At 41.2% G+C, this 20449-nt stretch overlaps 1 protein-coding gene across 10 annotated transcripts in view; it reads right to left on the minus strand.

Annotated features, from left to right (window-relative positions):
* Positions 1–421: 421 nt before the first annotated feature.
* HIC2 (HIC ZBTB transcriptional repressor 2) overlaps positions 422–20449 on the minus strand; it is a 60124-nt gene continuing 40096 nt past the window's right edge. For 7 of the 10 annotated variants that reach the window (XM_056532017.1, XM_056531976.1, XM_056531986.1 and 4 more), the window contains exon 2: positions 422–4598. In XM_056532017.1, the coding sequence (XP_056387992.1) occupies positions 2942–4570 (1629 nt within the window). In that variant the 5' untranslated portion in view covers positions 4571–4598 and the 3' untranslated portion in view covers positions 422–2941. The other 3 variants (XM_056532007.1, XM_056532003.1, XM_056531950.1) reach the window with 3 other exon arrangements.

The following is a 20449-nucleotide window of genomic DNA, read 5'->3' on the forward strand; positions in this document are numbered from 1 at the left end:
GCAAGAAAGCTACCCCAAGCTCATTTACTGCGAGTTCCATATCTAAAAGACCTTATTAGAGTTGAGCAAAGTTACAGTAATTTGATTCGTCACGAATAGAGATGAGCGAACTTACAGTAAATTCGATTTGTCGCAAACTTCTCGGCTCGGCAGTTGATGACTTCTCCTGCATAAATTAGTTCAGCTTTCAGGTGCTCCGGTGGGCTGGAAAAGATGGATACAGTCCTAGGAAAGAGTCTCCTAGGACTGTGTCCACCTTTTCCAGCTCACGGGAGCACCTGAAAGCTGAACTAATTTATGCATGATAAGTCATCAACTGCCGAGCCGAGAAGTTCGTGACAAATCGAATTTTCTGTAAGTTTGCTCATCTCTAGTCACGAACTTCTCGGCTCGGCGTTCGCTGACTTTATGCTGCATAAATAAGTTCAACTTTCAGGTGCTCCGGTGTGCTGGAGACTCTCTCCTAGGACTGTATCCACCTTTTCCAGCCCACCGGAGCACCTGAAAGCTGAACTAACTTATGCAGGATAAAGTCAGCAAACGCCGAGCCGCGAGGTTCATGACGAATCGAATCACTGTAACTTCGCTCATCTCTACTTATCAATTTACACCTGTAGAGCCCTGAACTTGTCTTTTAAGCATTTTTTTTCTTTACATATTGTGTTACTTAATTCACTAAATTAGCTCTAATATTTGTTTAACCCCCAGGACTACGTTTTTAATTTTATTAGAAAAAGAAATACTATGGCTGGCACATTTCATTAGTTTAATATTTTTGGTCTTAAATATTGTAAACTTTGTAGATTTGCCACTACTATTGGAGAAGAGTCAATTGATGTTTTGGGTAGCACCATACTGTTCTATGCCTTTGACAATTTTTACTTACACTAATAAGATTGCTTAACACTTTGGTCAATTAAAGTATAAGTAAGAATTTTTTTTTCTGCTACAAGGAGACTGGATACTAAATGTGGTACATCCTGCACCAGAGCCTGCTGCAGTGCATGGTTTAATGGAGTACCGTAAGTCATAAGGGGCTTTAAGAATAAAGTGACTTTTCTGTATGATGTAGACAGAGTACCTGTGCATGACCCTGTTTTAGGAAACATCAAAGCAGAGTGCAAACACTTTTGCACAGCTCCATTTTAAATTTTATTGACTTGGTACCTACAGTATGTATTCCAAAAATGCATGCAAATAGATTGCTGATTCCAACCCTCCTCCCAAGCACATAAGGAGAGAAGAAGATGTCCTGCAATTGTTAACTGAACCCAAATGGACAATCATAGCAGTAAGCATGTCTATAACCTGCTAGTGCGGTACATATTCATTATAGTAATATTACGAGTTGAAGAAAGGGTTTGGTATAAGTTTTGGTTTCATTCAGATTGGATCTCTTTGGATAAATTTTTTTTGGATCAGAAGTTATCTTAATATGGTAAATGTGACAAATTCCTGATAGCCTAATGTTTTAATGCTTCCCATTTAATTTAAATGTTCTAACTTTATACAGTTACTTACAATGAAGAAAACAAAAAAAAAAATTATGCAAAAGCTTCTTAGTATCAAGAGGTAGCAAAATTGACCAGTCCATAGCATCCTTCATCTTACATGTCTCTACATATACAGCCAAACCAGGCTAACACACACACACATGCACGCACACACACACACACACAGGAGTACCTAACTAGTGACAAGTCACAATGAACAGCAATAGGGTAAGAGCTTTGTACTCTTTCCTGCCAGACTGGCCTTTAGTGCCTGTCTGTAAGAGGAGTATTTCTTACCCCATTTCTTTTTCTTTTTTTGGAGGCAGCATGTGTGGTGAACATATACATAACTTACAACCAGCCAACACTTTGAGTCATGTAAGCAGAATATTATGCACTGTAACAAAGCACTGGGAGCCCTGTGAAGGACAGAATGAGTTACAATGCTTCGGCTTCTGAGCTCACCAATACATAGAGAAGCTCAGTCATGTAAAAAGTGAGTAGTGAGAAACAAGAATACTAACCCACCACCCCAAATAATATCCCTAAACTTCCAGTTCAAAAATTCACAGATTCAAAATGTAATTCAAAGAAGTCTCCCAAAGCCCACCACTGAGACAAGTACCTATTTATGGACAGGAAGGGGGTGGGGGATAACAGAGGACCTCCCTCCCACTGGCTTACATAGGTGCAACTGTTGGGCAAAATGTTAGTTTCCAGTCTGCGTTGAAAAGGGCATTCAGAACGAAGAAAGAATCATGCAAAGAATTCACAGCCAAAAGATACCAAGTGCCCCAGAAAGTGCCAGCCTGATTTTATCAATCTTAACAATGGTGTTTGAGAGGAGCAACTTGGCATGAACCTATCCAAAATGCCCACAGTAGTAACCAGGAGAGGGAGTTGTGAGGTTTCCTTGGTTTTCATTCATGGATACAACTAGGAAGCCAGCACCTCTTAAGGCTGGACAGATGTAAGCAGGGCCATGATGTAGAAAGGCGTGGAGAATTCAGGGTGCTAAAAACATGCCTTCAGCAAATGCCTTCTACACAAACACCTTCAAACCCAAAAGTAAGCTTGGCTGCATTACCAAGTTGTCACCTTGCAAAACAAGAGCATGGAAATTCTGCTAGCATTATTCTAGTAATTTACAGCCTTTTATTTTGTGGTATAAAGATGGTCATTGAAGTCTTTGTGTAGGTCCTGAGGATGCAAGGGAAAGAAGTGAAGTGGAGGCAATACATAGCTTGCTTCCACTGTACCATAACTTGAAATGTTGTCATCACTCTTTAAATCTTAAAGCTCAGATGAGGCATTACACCCACTTTCTATGATGATACAACTTAACTGGAAACAGGTACCCTTAAAGCAGCAAGTCATCAGGAAGGTAAATTGGTTAGTTAGTGTGCAGAGGAGAAGCACATTCTTAGGGTATTGAGAGAGTCTTTGGTTTATGATGGGGAGGTATGCATACGCAGGTGACTGATCAGATTGCGCTGCTGGGTAAATTTTCCCCCGCAGAGCTGACATTCATAGGGCTTTTCCCCTGAGTGGACACGCATATGCTCGGTCAGTCGGTATTGCCTGGTAAAGCGCATTCCACACTCTTCACAAGCAAAAGGTTTGAGGCCCAAATGGCTCCTCATATGGCGGGTCATGGTTCCTCTTTGTGTGAACATCTTGCCACATATGTTGCAGGGGAAAGGACGGGTCAGCCAGTGCGTTTTCTCATGCTGTCGGAGGGTGGCTGGATCCTTGTAGCTCCTCTCACATACGGAGCATTTAAATGGCCTTGGTTCATTTGTAAATGTTGTGTTGGGAGTTGACAGGTCCTCTGCTTCCTCTTTACAGTAGGAATCCTCTTCTTTGATATATAGCTCCTCTTCGGTATGCATTTCCACATGAGCATTTAGTTGCTCTGAATTAGGAAACCCCTTTCCACAGGGGATGCACACATACAAGTTGTCACCAAATGGAACAGTCTCAAAACCATCTTGTCGGTAAACATAGTTGGCACTAGGATGGTCATGTTCATTCTCACTATGCCCACTTTCCTCACTGATGTCTTTACCATTTTCTACCTCCTCTCTACATTGGAAACTCTTTTCAGAAGCATACCCTCCACCAGAATGTCTCTCTTTTGACACAGGCCCAACAATTACTCCATTGGGCATAGTATCTCCTACTTCTGGAGAAAGTTCTCTTTCTTTCCTGTCCCACTCCATTTTACGTGTTGGGTGGCAAAGGTTATTTTTTGGCCCGGATTCAGAGTGGTTCTCATCCAATTCCATTGGTTCACTGTCTCTTTTTTGGGGGGCGGATTCTTCGTATGAGGCACAGTTGGCTATGGATGCTGAGGCAGATTGTGGTGAGCCTACATGACTGTCTGGTTGTACATTCTCTTCTTGTGCAGGTAGGGACGGGCTTTTCTTAGAGAGATCAAGGCCTAGCTCATGGTCACTTCCATTAGTGCTATTATTGAGGCTGCTGTTGCTCCCTGTACCTAGGCTTAAAGGGTGGCTATTTTCCTGTTTAGGGTTGCTAACGAACACCTCATCTTCTTGGACTGTTGGTTTGGACAACTCAATGGAGTTAGAACCCTTGTTTACATCCAAGGGTCCAGAGAATCGCATGTGAGCAAGTGGGGTGGTAGAAAGCCTGTGATTTCTTCCTACACGGCCTATGCTAGGCACACCAAGCTTTCCGACAAATGGTTTCCCAGAACGCTTAAGTTTCTTCCTGCAAAGAGTTGCCAAGTCATGGAGTTGGAGGTAGCTTGCTGCGGTGAGGAGAGCACTGAAATTCTGCTCTCCTGGCTGGTCGGATGTCAAAAGTTTACCGGTGTAAATAAAGTCCAAAATCTGTCGGAAAACAGCTGGGTTAACCATATCTGTATCCAGATTGATCAAGTTGTCATGAAGGACAAGAGATTTAAAGTACATGCTGCTGGCAGCGAGAATGTTCTTGTGAGCTCGGAACAAAGCATTTTCCACTACAATGATGACGTCACATAAGAAACCTTTGGCTCGTTGCTGATTCAGCTGAAGCAGCAGTTGTTTGGCATGGTTTGGCAGATCCATTTCCCCCTCTTCATTCAATGTGTTCTGCCTGTTTAAAAGAAGAGAATACATATTAGGCAAAAAGCAAGTAAAAATAGTAATAATAATAATAATCAAATATACACAAACACACACACCATTTTTTTGCTATGAGAGGTACATTTTAAATGTTAAGGTGCTATCAATGACTAATTAAAGCCTAGAAAAGTACAAATAGAGCAATTGTGTGAGTTCTGCTGGACCAGGAAGCAGGTCACAGAAAGTTCCTCAAGGCAACACAGAATAGCTTGTAAATTTACACTACAGCAAGAATCTAAGTAATTGGGGGGTGCTCTTGCTACACGTGTGCCACACAGTTGAGGAATATGTTATGTACTTTTTACTGAAAAAAAAAATCCGTGCACTCAGATCCGTTTTTTTCCATAGTACATGTAAGAATACATTTTTTTTTATTTTTTTTGAAAGGACAGAAACACAGCAGGCAGCATTTTTCTGTCCTGTCACAAAAACAAAACACATAGGGGGAGATTTATCAAAACCTGTGTAAAGGAAGAGTGGTGCAGTTGCCCAACCAATCATACTGCTACTTTCATTTTTAAAGAGGCCTGAGAAAAATGAAAGAAGCAATTTGATTGGTTGCTATGGGCAACTACACTACTCTTCCTCTATACTGGTTTTGAAAAATCTCCCCCATTATACTTATGTAAACCCATTATTTGTGAAAGAAATATGCTCACTCAATTACTACCCTTACTATCCCTTATATGTACGTACAAAATACTCTACATCTGAAAGAACTTATTTCAAACTTCAGAGGTGACATTTTGGCTCATATCCTCATATGGACCCCAAGTCCACCAGAGGCAACAAGAAATCCAGATTGGCAAGTGGGCCACATGCTTCCTGCCTGCTTATACAGCCTTAAAAAAATGCACTGTCGATAATAAGCTACAATATGTTCTGCATTACCAGCAATGTGTAAAACTAAGTAAAAGAAACCTTGCTGTTTGTATTGCAAAATGAAGAGGCAGGACGCACAAGTAAGGAATGCACGAACAGGGCTCATGGTACTGCAAAACTACAGAGTCAAGCAAAGTTCAGCTGAGAAGGTTTGCAGTCAATTTAAACCATATGCAAAGGCTTGCCTGCGGGGCCCAGCCAGAGAAAAAAAAAGTGGAGGCGGTGAGAGAGGAGTAGGAGAAAGGAGTAGTGAGAAAAGAGAAGAAACAGGACACATACAGAACCCAGAAAAGAGAGAGCACAATATACACCGTAGTCCAACAGGCGCACAGGAATAGAATATAAAAAATAAAAATAAAAAAAAAAATAAAAAAAAAAAAGAACTGTGTAAAGAGACTGTTAAATGAAATGAAGAAAAAGAATGTAAAAATGCATTAAAAAAAATGTTAAAAAACACCCAACAATATATAGAATTATGGCAAAACAGTCATTAAAAAGAAAGTCAGATGTCCACAGCAGTTAACTAGAACCATCCTTGAGAGGCAATAAATTCATAAAATGATAAACCTTAAAGATTACCAGTTATTAGATAGTTTTAGTATAGTGTCGTGACTGGCTCCCCCAGTAATACTAATCTGATCCATGACCTATTTCTTTTTACCTTGATATTACATCTATTCTTCTGCTCATAGGCATTGAAGTACACATAAGGAAGGGGAGTTCCCCAGCAGGATTGATGTCACTGAAGCACTGCTGGAGGGAAGTTCTGCCCTTCCTCTTCATAGCGGCGCCCGGATTAGGAAGTGGCACATACATCATGCAGCCAATCAGGGCAGGCCACTTCTGAATCACTTCCTTTCCATTTACCTCCACACGTGTAACAGAAAGGAGGTAGACTGAAGAGGATAGCTACTACTATCATGTGTAATTCCAGTCATTTTCTTATAAATTAATATATTTAACAAACAAAAAAAGGAGGGGGGGGGGGTATAAATAGAGCAGTTTCCCACAATGAACTTCAAGAATACGAACTATAATTTTATCAAACCTCCTATTTGGAGAGCCAGCTAGTATCCCTTTGGTTGTAATGAAGAACTCCTCCACATTACAACTAGGGATATATATATATTATATATAAATATATATATATATATATATATATATATATATATATATATATATATATATATATATATAGGCCAATTCTGTGTTCTGTGAGGTATTTAGATAAATCTGGAGGTACACTTCAAACAGTCTGTACTTCTGCTCAATTGGGGAGATTTATCAAAACCTGGGCAAAGGAAAAGTTCATCAGTTGCCCATAGCAACCAGATTGCTTCTTTAATTTTGAAAAAGGCATCTAAAAAAACGAAAGCTGGAATCTGATTTGGTCTCCGTACAGGTTTTGATAAATCTCCCCCATTGTTCCCGCTTTCCCTTCTTTCTTTGAGTCAGACACCCATGACAAGTAACTCTTATTTAAGTACCATATTAACTGTTTTGAAGCCGCACTGCTTACCTTCTTGCTAATAAAGCCAAATACGCAAGCTCTACCATATGCTCAATTGTTACAATATTCCCATTCAAGCTGCCTCCCATGTTGTGTGTGTGTGAATTGGAGGACTGGTACTTCTACCTCCTTTTCAGGAGGAGAGTACATACCTAAAAATATGGATACTTATCCTGAAATGAAGGGCACAATGAAAAGTATAAAGAAAGTATCCTAACACCTGATGAAACGTGACACCAAGGAAGAGAGGAAGAAAAAGAAGAGCCCACACCACTACCTCCCCCCCTTTTCCCTCAATAAGGCAGCTGGCACAGGCGGGCACTGTAATGCAAGGAGAGTGGACAAAGGAGACCACACAGATTCTGGAAAATGTGTGCGCGCGCAAAAGTACAGGCTGCCAGGCTCAGCAGGAGACTGAGGACTGATCCTATAGCAAGACAGGAGGGGAGGGGGAATTTAGGTACTGTACCAAATCCCATTAAAAATCTCAAAGATGAAGATGCTAAAAATGTTCATACAGAAAAATAAAATCTAAACTTTTCTAAAGTGTACAGGTGGCAATCTCTATGTAGACTGTCTATTGTAAGTTTAATAATAGTTTTTATTGTCTTTTTTAACAAGCGGCCTAAAAAGGAACAGTAGAATAAAAACACAACACACATTTTGATAAATACATTATTTCTCATGCCCTGCATTGACAACAATTGGACTGTGTAAAGGCTCAGATTGCAGCAGTTCACCCTTCAAAAAAAGAAACAAAAAAAAAAAAGGCAAAATAAGGATGGATCTGGGCTGCCGAACATTGCAATACTAAATGAAGGGACCCTTTACAGCCTAATGCCAAGTCCATCTCTGTTAACTATGTGTGCCCATGGATTTAGTAAAAATTTGCAAGGAAAAAAAACTGGGACCACAATATTTTTGGGGATTATATGCACTCTGCATGGTGCCTCCATATAATCCCCAAGAGTATTGTGGTCCCAGTTTTTTACTAAATCCGTGGGCAAAGTTCTTTTGGTCCCTTTGTGTAAAGTTGCAGGAAAGAGCAGGTACAGAATGGGCTCCAAATGTCATGTTTATCCAGTTCAGCCAGTCCTTCTACAACCCTGATACAGAGGAAGGCAAGAAACCTCATGATGCAGAAACCAACATTTTTTTTATCTTGGAAAAAATCGGGTATGCTGCCCCTGATGTCCACCTCAAGTGGCATGTCCACCTATTTGTGTAAATCCTGCAATTTCACGGCCAATTTAGTCCTCTGCAATGCAAAAGGTGAAAACTGCAGTAATATCTGTAATTTTGCTGCATGCGCAGAAAAATTTGAAAGAAAAAAATAAGCAAACATAAGGAGCTACAATTGGGCCAGATCATCTACAAAAACTTCTGATTGTTTAGGGAGTTCACTGCCAAAAGCTTGTACAACAGACACGTACCAACTACATTGTTGCAGATCAAGTACTCCCTTTCATAACAGTATTCCATAATGGTAGAGGTCCTTTTAATTAAAATAAAAGCCCATGCACACTATGGAATTTCAGAGCGGAGATTCTGATGCAGCGGTCTCCCTGGTCTTCAATGGGATTCTGCTCCACTGTGCACACTGCTAAGTTTCTGCCAATTCAAATCTGCCAGCTTAGCCGAAAGAATGAACATGTTCATTCTTTTGGCGGATTAGCTGTCAAAGCACCGATTCATTACTGCGGTGCCTGCTGCACAAGGAATGTCCATCTGGAATTTCTCCGTAGTGTGCACATACCCTAATGCACCCTGCCACACTCTCACGTTCCTCATACCATTTCTGAACCATTTTTTCGCAAAGAGTTGCAACAAAAAGGTGTTGACTTGACCTCTATATTTTCCCGAATCTTAACCTGATCAAGCACCTGTGCACATGTGCTAGATAAACAATTCCCAACCAAAAAACGTATGAAAAGCATGAAAAATGTTGGTTCATGGCTGAACTTTGGGATTACATTGTAAGTCAGCAGCACCCGTACCTGGGTAACACAGGGAGTGTGTCACCGACAGTGATGAAAGTGAACGGTTGCCTGAATGATTCAATTATCATTCGGACGACAACAGCAGTCAAGCCTCCAGCCATAGACATGAATAAAAGGGGTGGGGTGTATTTTTACGACCACGGCTGCCTGAAGCCGGCGTTCTGAACATAAATGTTCAGAACGCTGGGGTGCCAGGCCGGAGATCGCAAGGGGTCCCAGCGGCCAGAGACCCCACTATCAGACATCTTATCCCCCATCCTTTTAGATAGGGGTAAGATGTCTAGGGGTGGAGTACCCCTTAAAGGGGTACTCCGCCCCTAGACATCTTATCCCTTATCTAAAAGGATAGGGGATAAGATGTCAGATCGCTGCGGTCCCGCTGCTGGGGAGCCCCGGGATCGCCGCTGCGGCACTGCGCTATCATTACAGCACAGAGCGAGTTCGCTCTGCATGTAATGACGGGCGATACAGGGGATGGAGCAGCGTGACGTCATGGCTCTGCCCCTCGTGACATCACGGCCCGTCCCCTTAATGCAAGTCTATGGCAGGGGGCGTGACGGCCGCCACGCCCCCTCCCATAGACATGCATTGAAAGGGGCGGGCCGTGACATCACGAGGGGCAGAGCCGTGACGTAACAATGCTCCGGCCCCTGTATTGCCCGTCATTACGTGCAGAGCGAACTCGCTCTGTGCTGTAATGATAGCGCAGTGCCGCAGCGGCGATCCCGGGGCTCCCCAGCAGCGGGACCGCAGCGATCTGACATCTTATCCCCTATCCTCTGGATAGGGGATAAGATGTCTAGGGGCGGAGTACCCCTTTAAAGCAATTCCTAAACATACACTATTTGACTTTAACATCAATTAATCACACTAGTGTTGGGAAGCTATCTAATGTAATATAGTCATTAAAAAGGATCTGTACTCGCATCTAGGTGCCAGATACCAAAGGACACCTTTCGTGGTCTTGTGGAGCAATAGGAGGGGGAGGGGCACCAAAATAATATGGTCATAAGTTTATAAGAAGTAATTAAAACCCAATATTTTTCATTTCCTTTATGTTTGCATTCTAAGATCTGATTTATTTTCTCCCAAAAGCAACTTATGTATGCCAACCAATAGTAGATATGGATGTTTATAATCATTTGGATTAGAACATAACTGCTTTGTGCAGACACACAAAAACAAACTGATCGGAAAAGTTCAGATGTGCGTATTACAAGGAAGCGCTGGAGGAGATGTGACATGAGCTTTATGAGAACAAACATTTGTTGCTAGAAGGCGAATGCATTTGGTTCTTAAAATGCAGGATAATACGGCCCACAAAAGGAGGAGCTGAGATAGCTTACATAAGAGTATGCGTGCCATATGAACAAAATGCAGAAGGGCAGCAGTAACCAGAATACAGGTTTAAAAGAAGACAAACACAGGACTGGACAGAAAGAGCAACACACCTTCACCCTCTTGGTTATTTAGGACGAGTTACAAATTTTAGCCCAGTGCCCTACAATTACTAGATATCTTTATCAGCTGCCAAAAATTATTTACTAGTCACAAGTTACACAACCTAAAAAGGGGTTAATTCCAAGTTGGAAAAAAATTGTAATAGATGGCCCAATGCTCTGGAGAAGGCTGCACATCTCATATCACATGGGGAGAAGAGTGGCTACTGGTTGATGATTTTTTTGACTGGTAAAGATGTCCCAGATGACAAACAAGTGTCGGCTCATTCAATGGCTGATAGCTGGTCCTATTACACATCAGTGTAGGATCACCAAATTTGAGCTTTTAGTTTATTACAAACTCCACTTACTAAAAAAGGTATGCGTGCAGTATTAATCATTCAAATCTTCATCATAAAGAACACAGCTAGAAGTTTAGCTGTAGCCAGATTATTAAAGGGAATCAATTGTTACAGGCTTGTAGTACCGGGTGACACTGATGACTGATACTTACCATTCCTCGCACCATGCTGCTGATCGTCCGTTATGCCCGTTTTATGCAAATTAGCAGGCTTGGTGCACACGCTGCATTCCCAAGCCTCAGGTGCCCGCAGACGTCAAGCCTGCTTCTTCCTTAGTACGGCCTGGCTAATGAATATTCATCATCCTTCTCCTGCTGCTTCAGCCTCCCCTCTGTGTCTACTGCGCATGCTCTGCTTCAAAAGGAGTTATATAGTATCCAAAAACGTATACCCTATCTACAGGATAGGGGATAAGTGTCTGATCGTGGTGGGTCCGACTGCTGGGACCCCCCTGCGATCTCCCGTACTGCTCCCCACTCCCCTCATGAATGGAGAAGCGGGGATCTCCACACCCTGCCAATAGGGGATATGTTTTTGGATACCATTTTCACCTTAAAGGGGTATTCCGGGAATTTATTTTATTTGACTATGCTACAGGAGCTGTAAAGTTAGTGTAGTTCATAATATAGTGTCTGTACCTGTGTGTGACGGTTTTCTCACAATTCTTCTGCGATTTTCACCCCAATATATATTTTTAACAGCATACATAATGACTGTTGTCTCAGATTTTTCCCAGCTTGCAATGCGGCCGAGACCTGACTCACTAGTCAGCTGATGACAGGGAGCCTGATGTGTGGGAGGGAGGAAAATGGAATTTGTGGGATTTGTAGTCAAAAAAAGAAAAAAGTCAAACAGGAAATACCAGTTCACAAAAAGCTAGCCACAGTGTCATGGTAATCTCATGTGCCTCCAGCTGTTGCATGACTACAACCCCCAGCATGCACCAACTACCAAAGGGCATGCTGGGAGTTATAGCTGTGCTTTCTGTTGTTGAATAACAACAACTCCCAGCATGCCCTTGTGTGCATGCTGGGAGTTCATGTTTAGCAACAGCAGGAGGCCAGCCTCACCTCCTGCTGCTGCGCAGTGCAGATCAGCCTGCCGTCGCCGCCACCGCTTCTGGGGCCCCGATTCCGCCGCCGATGCCGGGGATCGGGGACCCCAGCCTCAGGCGAGTGCTCCCGGCACCCGCTCTCGCCCTCCGGAACAGGGGCGAAGCGGGTGCCATTAGGGACATCCCCACAGCAGGCGTCCTGATTCGTCGGGCGGTAACGGCCGAAGAATCAGGACGATTGTGAGGTGGCAGTGCCACTTCACTCCTGCTGCTAAGGGAAGATAGGTGCCGTCCAAGATGGCACCTATCATCCTTTTTTTCCGGGTCACCGGGACCAGATTGACCCGGAATTTCCACAAACCGCAATTAATTTATCAGCGATTTGCGGTGATTGCCTTCATATGGGGGGGGGGGGGGGGGGGTTGGTCGACCAACTCAGCATACAACAAAGGTACCAACTTTTACCATAGTGCATTTGAAATACTGTAACCAGTAGCATCCAAAGATAATTACCGACGCTGCACATTTTTTGAGACCGCCAAGTCTCTAGTAGCGCGAGGTGCAGAGAACTAGAATCACAATCTCATATAAGGTTACAAATTGTTTCATCTGTTGCCCAGTTACTATTGTATCAAATCGCTGTATCCGTTAAAGACCATAGCTACAGACACCATAATTGAAGTTAAATCATCTTGATTTATTGCTGCAACTGAGATATTTATTCACATTATCTACCTGCTTTATTTCTACAGACTGTGTGGACACTTATTTAATATATCAGTGTATTTCTGCTGACCCACAAGGCCCCTGACAAATATTACGAATATCTTATCAATAAATTTGTATCTAATATTCATGACTCTGAGCCCCAATTTTTCTCTATCTATCTATCTATCTATCTATCTATCTATCTATCTATCTATCTATTTATTTTGTATAATTTTTGGCGCCTTGGGTACAGGTGTTAATTTGGCAGCCCAAGTCACAGGTTGTCTGGGAGATAAGAGCCTCTCTAATATTTCTTCAGATTTGTAAATCATTTCCATTAAAAAACCCTAATCCTTCAAGTACTTTTTAGGTGCTGTATACTAAAGAGAAATCCAAAAAAGAAATGCATTTCCTCTGATGTCATGAGCACAGTGCTCTCTGCTGACCTCTGCTGTCATTTTAGGAACTGTCCAGAGCAGCATATGTTTGCTATGGGGATTTTCTCCTGCTCTGGACAGTTCCTAAAATGGACAGCAGAGGTCAGCAGAGAGCACTGTGGTCATGACCTCATTTTTTGGATTTCTCTTTAGTATACAGCCCCTAAAAAGTACTGGAAGGATTAAGATTTTTTAATAGAAGTGATTTGCAAATATGTTTAACTTTCTGGCACCCATTTAAGGATCGGGGGATGCAGGGCGATGCATATGCCCTGCATCCCCAAGAGGTTAATGTTCATGAGCTAGGCCGGACTGAGCACAAAACAGGCTTAACGTCCAGAGTGCCCTCAAGGCTTGGGAGTGTCCTGTGTGCACCAAGCCTAATTTGCAAAAAAACTAAACCGCATAACAGGTGATCTGCGCCACAGAGCAAGGAATGGAAAGTGAGATTTTCGTCAGTGTCAACCACACTACAAGCTTGTAACAACAGGTTAGTGCCGGTAATACTGATGACAGATGCCCTTTAAACATTTATAGTTTAAACCAGTGTTTTCCAACCAGTGTTTCTCAAGATGTTGCAAAACTACAACACCTAGCATGCTCGGACAGCCAAGGGCTAGGTGTTGTAGTTTTGCAATAGCTGGAGGAACACTGGTTTACACCATTGGCAATATATAGTAGAGGCCCTGCATAATATGAAATGACATTACATAATTTTTTACAGGTAGCAGAGTTCAAGCTTCTTTGAAAGGAGCGAAGGCAGATCACAAGTCCTGCTTCTTTATAATCCCAAATCTGCAGAAAGGTATTTGCACTTATGTTAATCCATAATCATGTTCTGGAGGTCTCTTTAGGAAAAGCTCTTTCATTCAATTTGTAAAGATAGGAATTGAACTACACTGGCAATAAAATAGTTAACCTTCATTCCAGACACACCCTGGCAGGGACAGGATCAGAAAAAAAAGGAGGAGGAGGAGGGGGTAGTCTTGCCTTGGGGCACAAGGTGCGTCTCTATTATAGCAATATGGGCTCAGAAAGCAGGTGACAAAGAAGGAAGGGTATACCAGGCACGCACGGAGAAAAAGAATCTGGAAGCCTATGACAAACTTACAGTAACTTCTATAGAACAAAGAAGTCATATAGCAAGGTCGTGACTGAAGTGTTCTGGGGGGGGGGTCACATTAGCTCTCCTGTCTGCAATGTCATAAAAAACTGCAAAAAAATAAAATAAAATTAAAAATAAAAAAAGATTTCTTTAGCAAATAATATCTGAACAGCGGAACATCGGTAGCCATGCAGAGAAACCTGGTTTATATACAATGCAAGTGTTTCATACTTTATGACAGTCTATCCCGTAAGGGTCTATTCACACGTACAGTATTCTGCACAGATCTGATGCGCAGGATTTCAAGCTGTGTTCAGTTTATGTTGAAATCTGCAGCAGAAAATCCTGCGCATCAAATCTGCTCAGAATACTGTACATGTGAATAGACCATAAAGCTGCAAAAACTATACTGTGTAGGCTGCAAAAGAAGAGAAAAAATAAATAAATGACAGCAAACATGCCAAATTTAGCCTGTAGTGTAGCAGCGGGTCAGCTGTATCTGCACAGATATAGGAGGCATGATGACTAAAGTCCATCAGCGAAGTGAAGTAGCTTAATACAATGTGCTGTTGTATGCATGTAGAAGCGTATCATGGTAGGCTGTCACGAGATATGCAAAACTACACAGAACTAGGGTTGTTTTTAAACCCAATTTTTTTTTTTTTTTTTTTTTTTATATAGAATGACCATAATATACAGTGATCCCTCAACTTACAATGGCCTCAACATACAATAGATTCAACATACAATTGTCTTTTCTGGACCATTGTAATCTGAAACCAGACTCAACATACAATGCTATGGAATCTGCGAAATGTGTCAATGGCTGGAAGGACCAACCAATCAGAATGGACATTTCACTGGAAAAACCCCTGTATTCCTAAAGTGCATGCACTGACTGGTAGTGCCCTACAGTACAGGGAGGTACTAAATGTTCTGTACTCTACCTGTATTACTTTAGTGTATGCACTGACTGGTGTCTGGTAATGCTCCCTACAGTACAGGGAGGTATTACATGCTCTGTACTCTTTACCTGTGCCAGGGTTAGCTGCTTCTTTGGACACCAGGTGAGGGCGGCTCCATCTTCCTTTTTTTTTTTTAGGACATTGCGTGATCTGTACAGGACCCTGAAGAAGCTTCTGTCCTCTACATAGACCAGTGTTTCCTGAAGAGGGTGCCTCCAGCTGTTGCAAAACTACAACTCCCAGCATGCCCGGACAGCCGAAGGCTGTCCGGGCATGCTGGGAGTTGTAGTTTTGCAACAGCTGGAGGTGCCCTGGTTGGGAATCACTGAAATAGACAGTGATTTACAGCTCCCAGCAGATCTTTCTTACTTTTATATGTAAGAATTTGCTTTATCTATATTAGTTATCTACTTATTTATCTTTACTCCTCACTTTTTCCTATTTTTTGGATGACATGTTGGGGCTACAGAACCAATTACCAGGTTTGTAACTTGATGGACCACTGTAGTCTCTTTCTTTCAACAATGTCATTTTATGGGTTAATACAGTGTAATGCACAGTAATAACCACAAGCTTTGGGTTGCAGTGTATCTACAGTTGCATCTATGCCACACAGGCTATTACACAGGTGTCCAGGTGGGCATCTAGGAGTATTGTTGTGCACTCACCTCCTCCCCCAACTACCATTCAAACTACAGCCACTACAGTCGCCACCTCTTCACCCTCCAACTTGCCCAGCAGGAGTCTCAAGCTCTGTGGAATGCAGACCAGCCCCAGGCACCAGCTTAGGACCTTCCCAGTAAAGTGTTTGCCAACTCTGTATGCCTTTTAAAACAGAGGCACAGAATACCAAGAACTGGCTGGGGGGGAGGGAAGGCTGCAGGGGCAAAGCAGATAAAATAAAAGCATGCCTTTTACTCCATAATAAAGATTAATACACACACACACTTGCTGTTCTTAAAAGCATAAACACAGTCAACATTAAAATATTATGCAAAGTATCATAAGCATGCAAGTCGACACTATTTATGTAATCCTACAATATACCAAATATACACATTTAGTGAAAATGGGGCATGTACAGTTAGATATGTAAAGAATGCTACATGGCAGCACATAGGGTCCCACAAACACAAGGAGCTGCCATATTTTGGCTTCATATATAGAACAGTGCATAAGCATGAATTCTGCATGAATTTATACCCAATTCACTTCAATGAAATTCTGCAGCAGAAATTCTGCTGTGTGAATGGGACAGCAGAATCCCATTGAAGTGCATTGGCTATAAATTCATGCAGAATTCAGTGCAGAAATTCTGACGTGTGTACGTGACCTCAAAAGGAAACCAAGACGGAAGAAAAATGGTTCCAGTATTTAAAGCCTACTTGCCTTCTACCTTTAGATTTGTCATACGCGGTCCTTGTACATCACATTTAATCTTTGTACTAAACGGACCACAAATTTTAGTGCCCAAGTAGCCAATATCTATATATATAAAACTAAATGTGTGCGTGTGTATATGTGTATGTATATGTTCCAGCATCACGTCCAAACGGCTAAAGATATTAACATGAAACTTGGCACACATGTTACTTATATGTCTACAACAAACATAGGATAGGTGATTTAACCCTTACTCACCCCCATTTGCCAGGGGCGGGGTTTATGTTTAAAGTCCCATACAAGTCAATGGGAAATATATGTTACTGCATAACTTCCAAATGGCTGGAGATATTTTGATAATACTTGGTCACATGTTACTTATATATCCACTTAAAATATAGGATACTTAATTTAACCCTTAACTACCCCCATTTGTGAGGGTCAGAGTATTTGTTTAAAGTCCCATGCAAATCAATGGGAAATGTATGTTCCCACATAACTTCCGTACGGCTGGAGATATTTCAATAATATCTGGTACACATCTTACGGGTCGGGATAGGAGGACCGGGATAGGAGGACCGGGATAGGAGGACCGGGATAGGAGGACCGGGATAGGAGGACCGGGATATGACAACAATATAAGAGGACGGGATATGAAGTAAAAAGCTTCTTCCTTTGTTTATTTTTCTCCCCAACAAGGATTAGGAAGGAAAAACCAGGCAACGCCGTGTACTCAGCTAGTTGTATACATAAATGTGAAATCTTATTAATGTCTGGTCCAGTGACATTTCATAGCAGGAGCAGTCCGATTCCTACAGCGGTGGTGTCAGAAGGAGCAGCCATCAGCTGAACACTGACCAGCTTCATTACAAAAGCGCTATGACCATTCAAAAGGAGCAGATTCTCTTTAGATAAGACAGGATTCTAAACAAAACAATTCAACCTTAAGGTTGTACTGATGCGAAAAAGAACAGACTAATTGATGGAACAATTTTAACTATAAAGAAAATATAAAATTCGGGGGGTTCACACTATGTACGGTATATAGAAAATATAAAAAAAAAATAACTGTGTTGCACGTAACCCATGTGCCAAAAGGAATAACTAGATAAATATATATAATATATATTATATAATACAGTCCTCAAGATTATTTATATATATATATATATATATATATATTAGAGAATAGATAAATATATATAGAATATAATATATAAATATAAAAAAATATATATTTTATATATTATATTCTATATATATTTATCTATTCTCTAATATATATATATATTATATTTGTATATATTTATATATTATATTCTATATACATTTATCTATTCTCTATTATATATATATATATATATATATATATATATATATATATATATATATATATAGCTTGAGGACTGTATTATATAATATATTATATATATTTTTATCTATTTTAACTATAATTGGTAAATGTTTATTTAAATTTAAATTTTGATGGAATTTCTCAAACTATTTTCAATTTGTACAACAGTTAAAAAATAAAGGGCACAGAGATATCATTGTATGCTTGGGCACAAACTTCAGAACTTTGGCTCCTCTAGAGCCGACAGCCAAGTGAAGCTGTGAAGAGCACTTCTCTTCTTGAATTACACGTAGGTAAATGTGTGGTTTGGAACAGGTACAGCCATGATTAGCGTTATGATTCACTAGGCTGCAGCAGGTGATCCAGTTTCATGCCAGTCATCTTTAATGGGTTCTAGTATTGCGGTGGATTCATCTTTACAATCTTTTAAATAGCTTCTGTTTGCACAATCCCCACCCAGAGGAGAAAAGAAAAAAAAACCCTCTCTCCTCCTGCCCACCCACAAAAAAACAGGTATGCATTTACAAACATGCAGACACAATCATGCCCAGCAACTGCGGTTAAGGTGTGTTCCTAGAAAGGGCAGGTAAACAATAGAGACTATTCCCAGCCAACATCTAATACACAGATAAATATAGTACCATGTTTACAAATGAGTTACAGAAGGTGTATTTATTTAAGATGCAAAGTTAAGAGAATACTATATTATTTGTTATACATGTTCAATCTTGAAAGCCTGCCATATAGTTTCCCCTGTCTACTTTTATTCATGCAACTAAGCATAAACAAAATTATATTTATGTATATAACTTCGTAGAAACTTCTTATTGCACACCTAGCGCCCGTATACAAAGACCTACCCGAAAGGGCACGTGCAGCTAAAGTGAATGGTAGAGTAACTCGCCACGGATTTCTCACAGCAAGTAAACCACTGTGAGTTACGGTCGTGTGAACATACCCTAAGAGAGCCAGTTCACACATGCATATTTTTGCTGCAGATTTTCCTGCCCATTGGCTTCAATGAGTAGCAAAATATGCTGCAGCTAATCTGCAGCAGAAAATCCGCATGTAAACTGACCCTATGGGTACATTCACACATACAGGATCAGCTGCATATTTTTGCTACATATTTTCTGCAGCTGGTATTGCTATCTATTGAAGTTAATTGGTATCAAAATCAGCTGCACAAAATATGCAACAGATCCTGTACGTGTGAAGGGTCTGTTCACACGTGCATGTTTTTGCTGCATATCTGCTGCAGAATTTTCTGCCCATTGACTTGAATGGGTAGCAAAATCAGCTACAGCAAATCTGCAGCAGAAAACGTACGCGTGAGGGTGTATTCACAGATTGTATGCTGTGTTAGGGTTACATTGAAGTCAATGTAATCTGCTGCAGATTTTCACACGTACATAATCAGCAAAGGAAAATTCAGTCAACTTTACTGCTGCCTATTGACTAGAATAGGTTAACAGCAAATTATTTAAGATTTGCAGCGGACCCTTGAGAGTCAATGAGTAGCAAAATGCACTTTAAATATGCATGTGTGAATGTACCCCAAGAATTCACATGTGACAAATTGGTTGCAGAAATATCTCAACTGACCTATCAGAATCATTTTCATTCAAATAAATGGAACAGTTTTTCTTGAGTTGCATACATTTCTGCAATAGATTTGCCACATGTGAACACACTTAGTCAGCAGCTGCTGTATTCATTTCCTTGTCTCTTCCTCTGCCTGTTGCATCGTTTAACACAACATTTCCCCCACCCCACCCCCGTCAAAACCTACAGATATTTATTTGCATATAGCACGGTAGTGTGAACTGAGAAGAGGTGGCAACATCACACAAAAGGGGTTTAAGCTATAAGACAAGATCCAGCCTAACCACCTAAGGCAGCACCGGATAACTTATCTGTGAAGGGAGGAGACAGGGACCTTCTGAGACACCGCCAGGCAGAATTTAAAAAGGACTAGACAAGATTTAGTGAGAGGTAATTCAAGAAAAACATGCTGACACCAGTCCAGTTTGTGAGGACACTATATTAGTAAAATTATATATCTTGGGGTGAGTTCTATTTAAACATAATTTTTTCTGATACAAGAATACCCTTTTAAAAGGGAACCAATGGCTGAGGCCATTTAAGTCAAGGGTCCTATATCACTATTGTCCTGCTCTTACTGTTATTGAACTGCAGTAAAAAGCATCAGTTAGGGGGCATTCACACAACGTTTTTGCAATATAGTTCTAGTATACGTTTTCAGTGTGAAAACCATATGGAACCGTATTGAAAACCGTATGCATTGACTCTCCATTGAAAACTGTATGCCAAAAGATGCATCAGGTTGTGTCCGTTTTGCATCCTGTACGGTTTTGTCAGTTTTTTTTCTCGTATCCAAAACCGTAGTCTACCACGCTTTTTGGTCCGGGTTAAAAACTGTATTAGGGTGGGTTCACACTACGTTTTCTCCCATACGGGAGCGCATGGGGGAGCTAAAACCTCGCGCTCCCGTATGTCACCGTATGCGCTCCCGTATGTCATTCATTTCAATGAGCCGGCCGGAGTGAAACGTTCGGTCCGGTCGGCTCATTTTTGCGCCGTATGCGCTTTTACAACCGGA

This window comes from Hyla sarda, chromosome 1, assembly GCF_029499605.1.
Source record: "Hyla sarda isolate aHylSar1 chromosome 1, aHylSar1.hap1, whole genome shotgun sequence".
NCBI lineage: Eukaryota > Metazoa > Chordata > Amphibia > Anura > Hylidae > Hyla > Hyla sarda.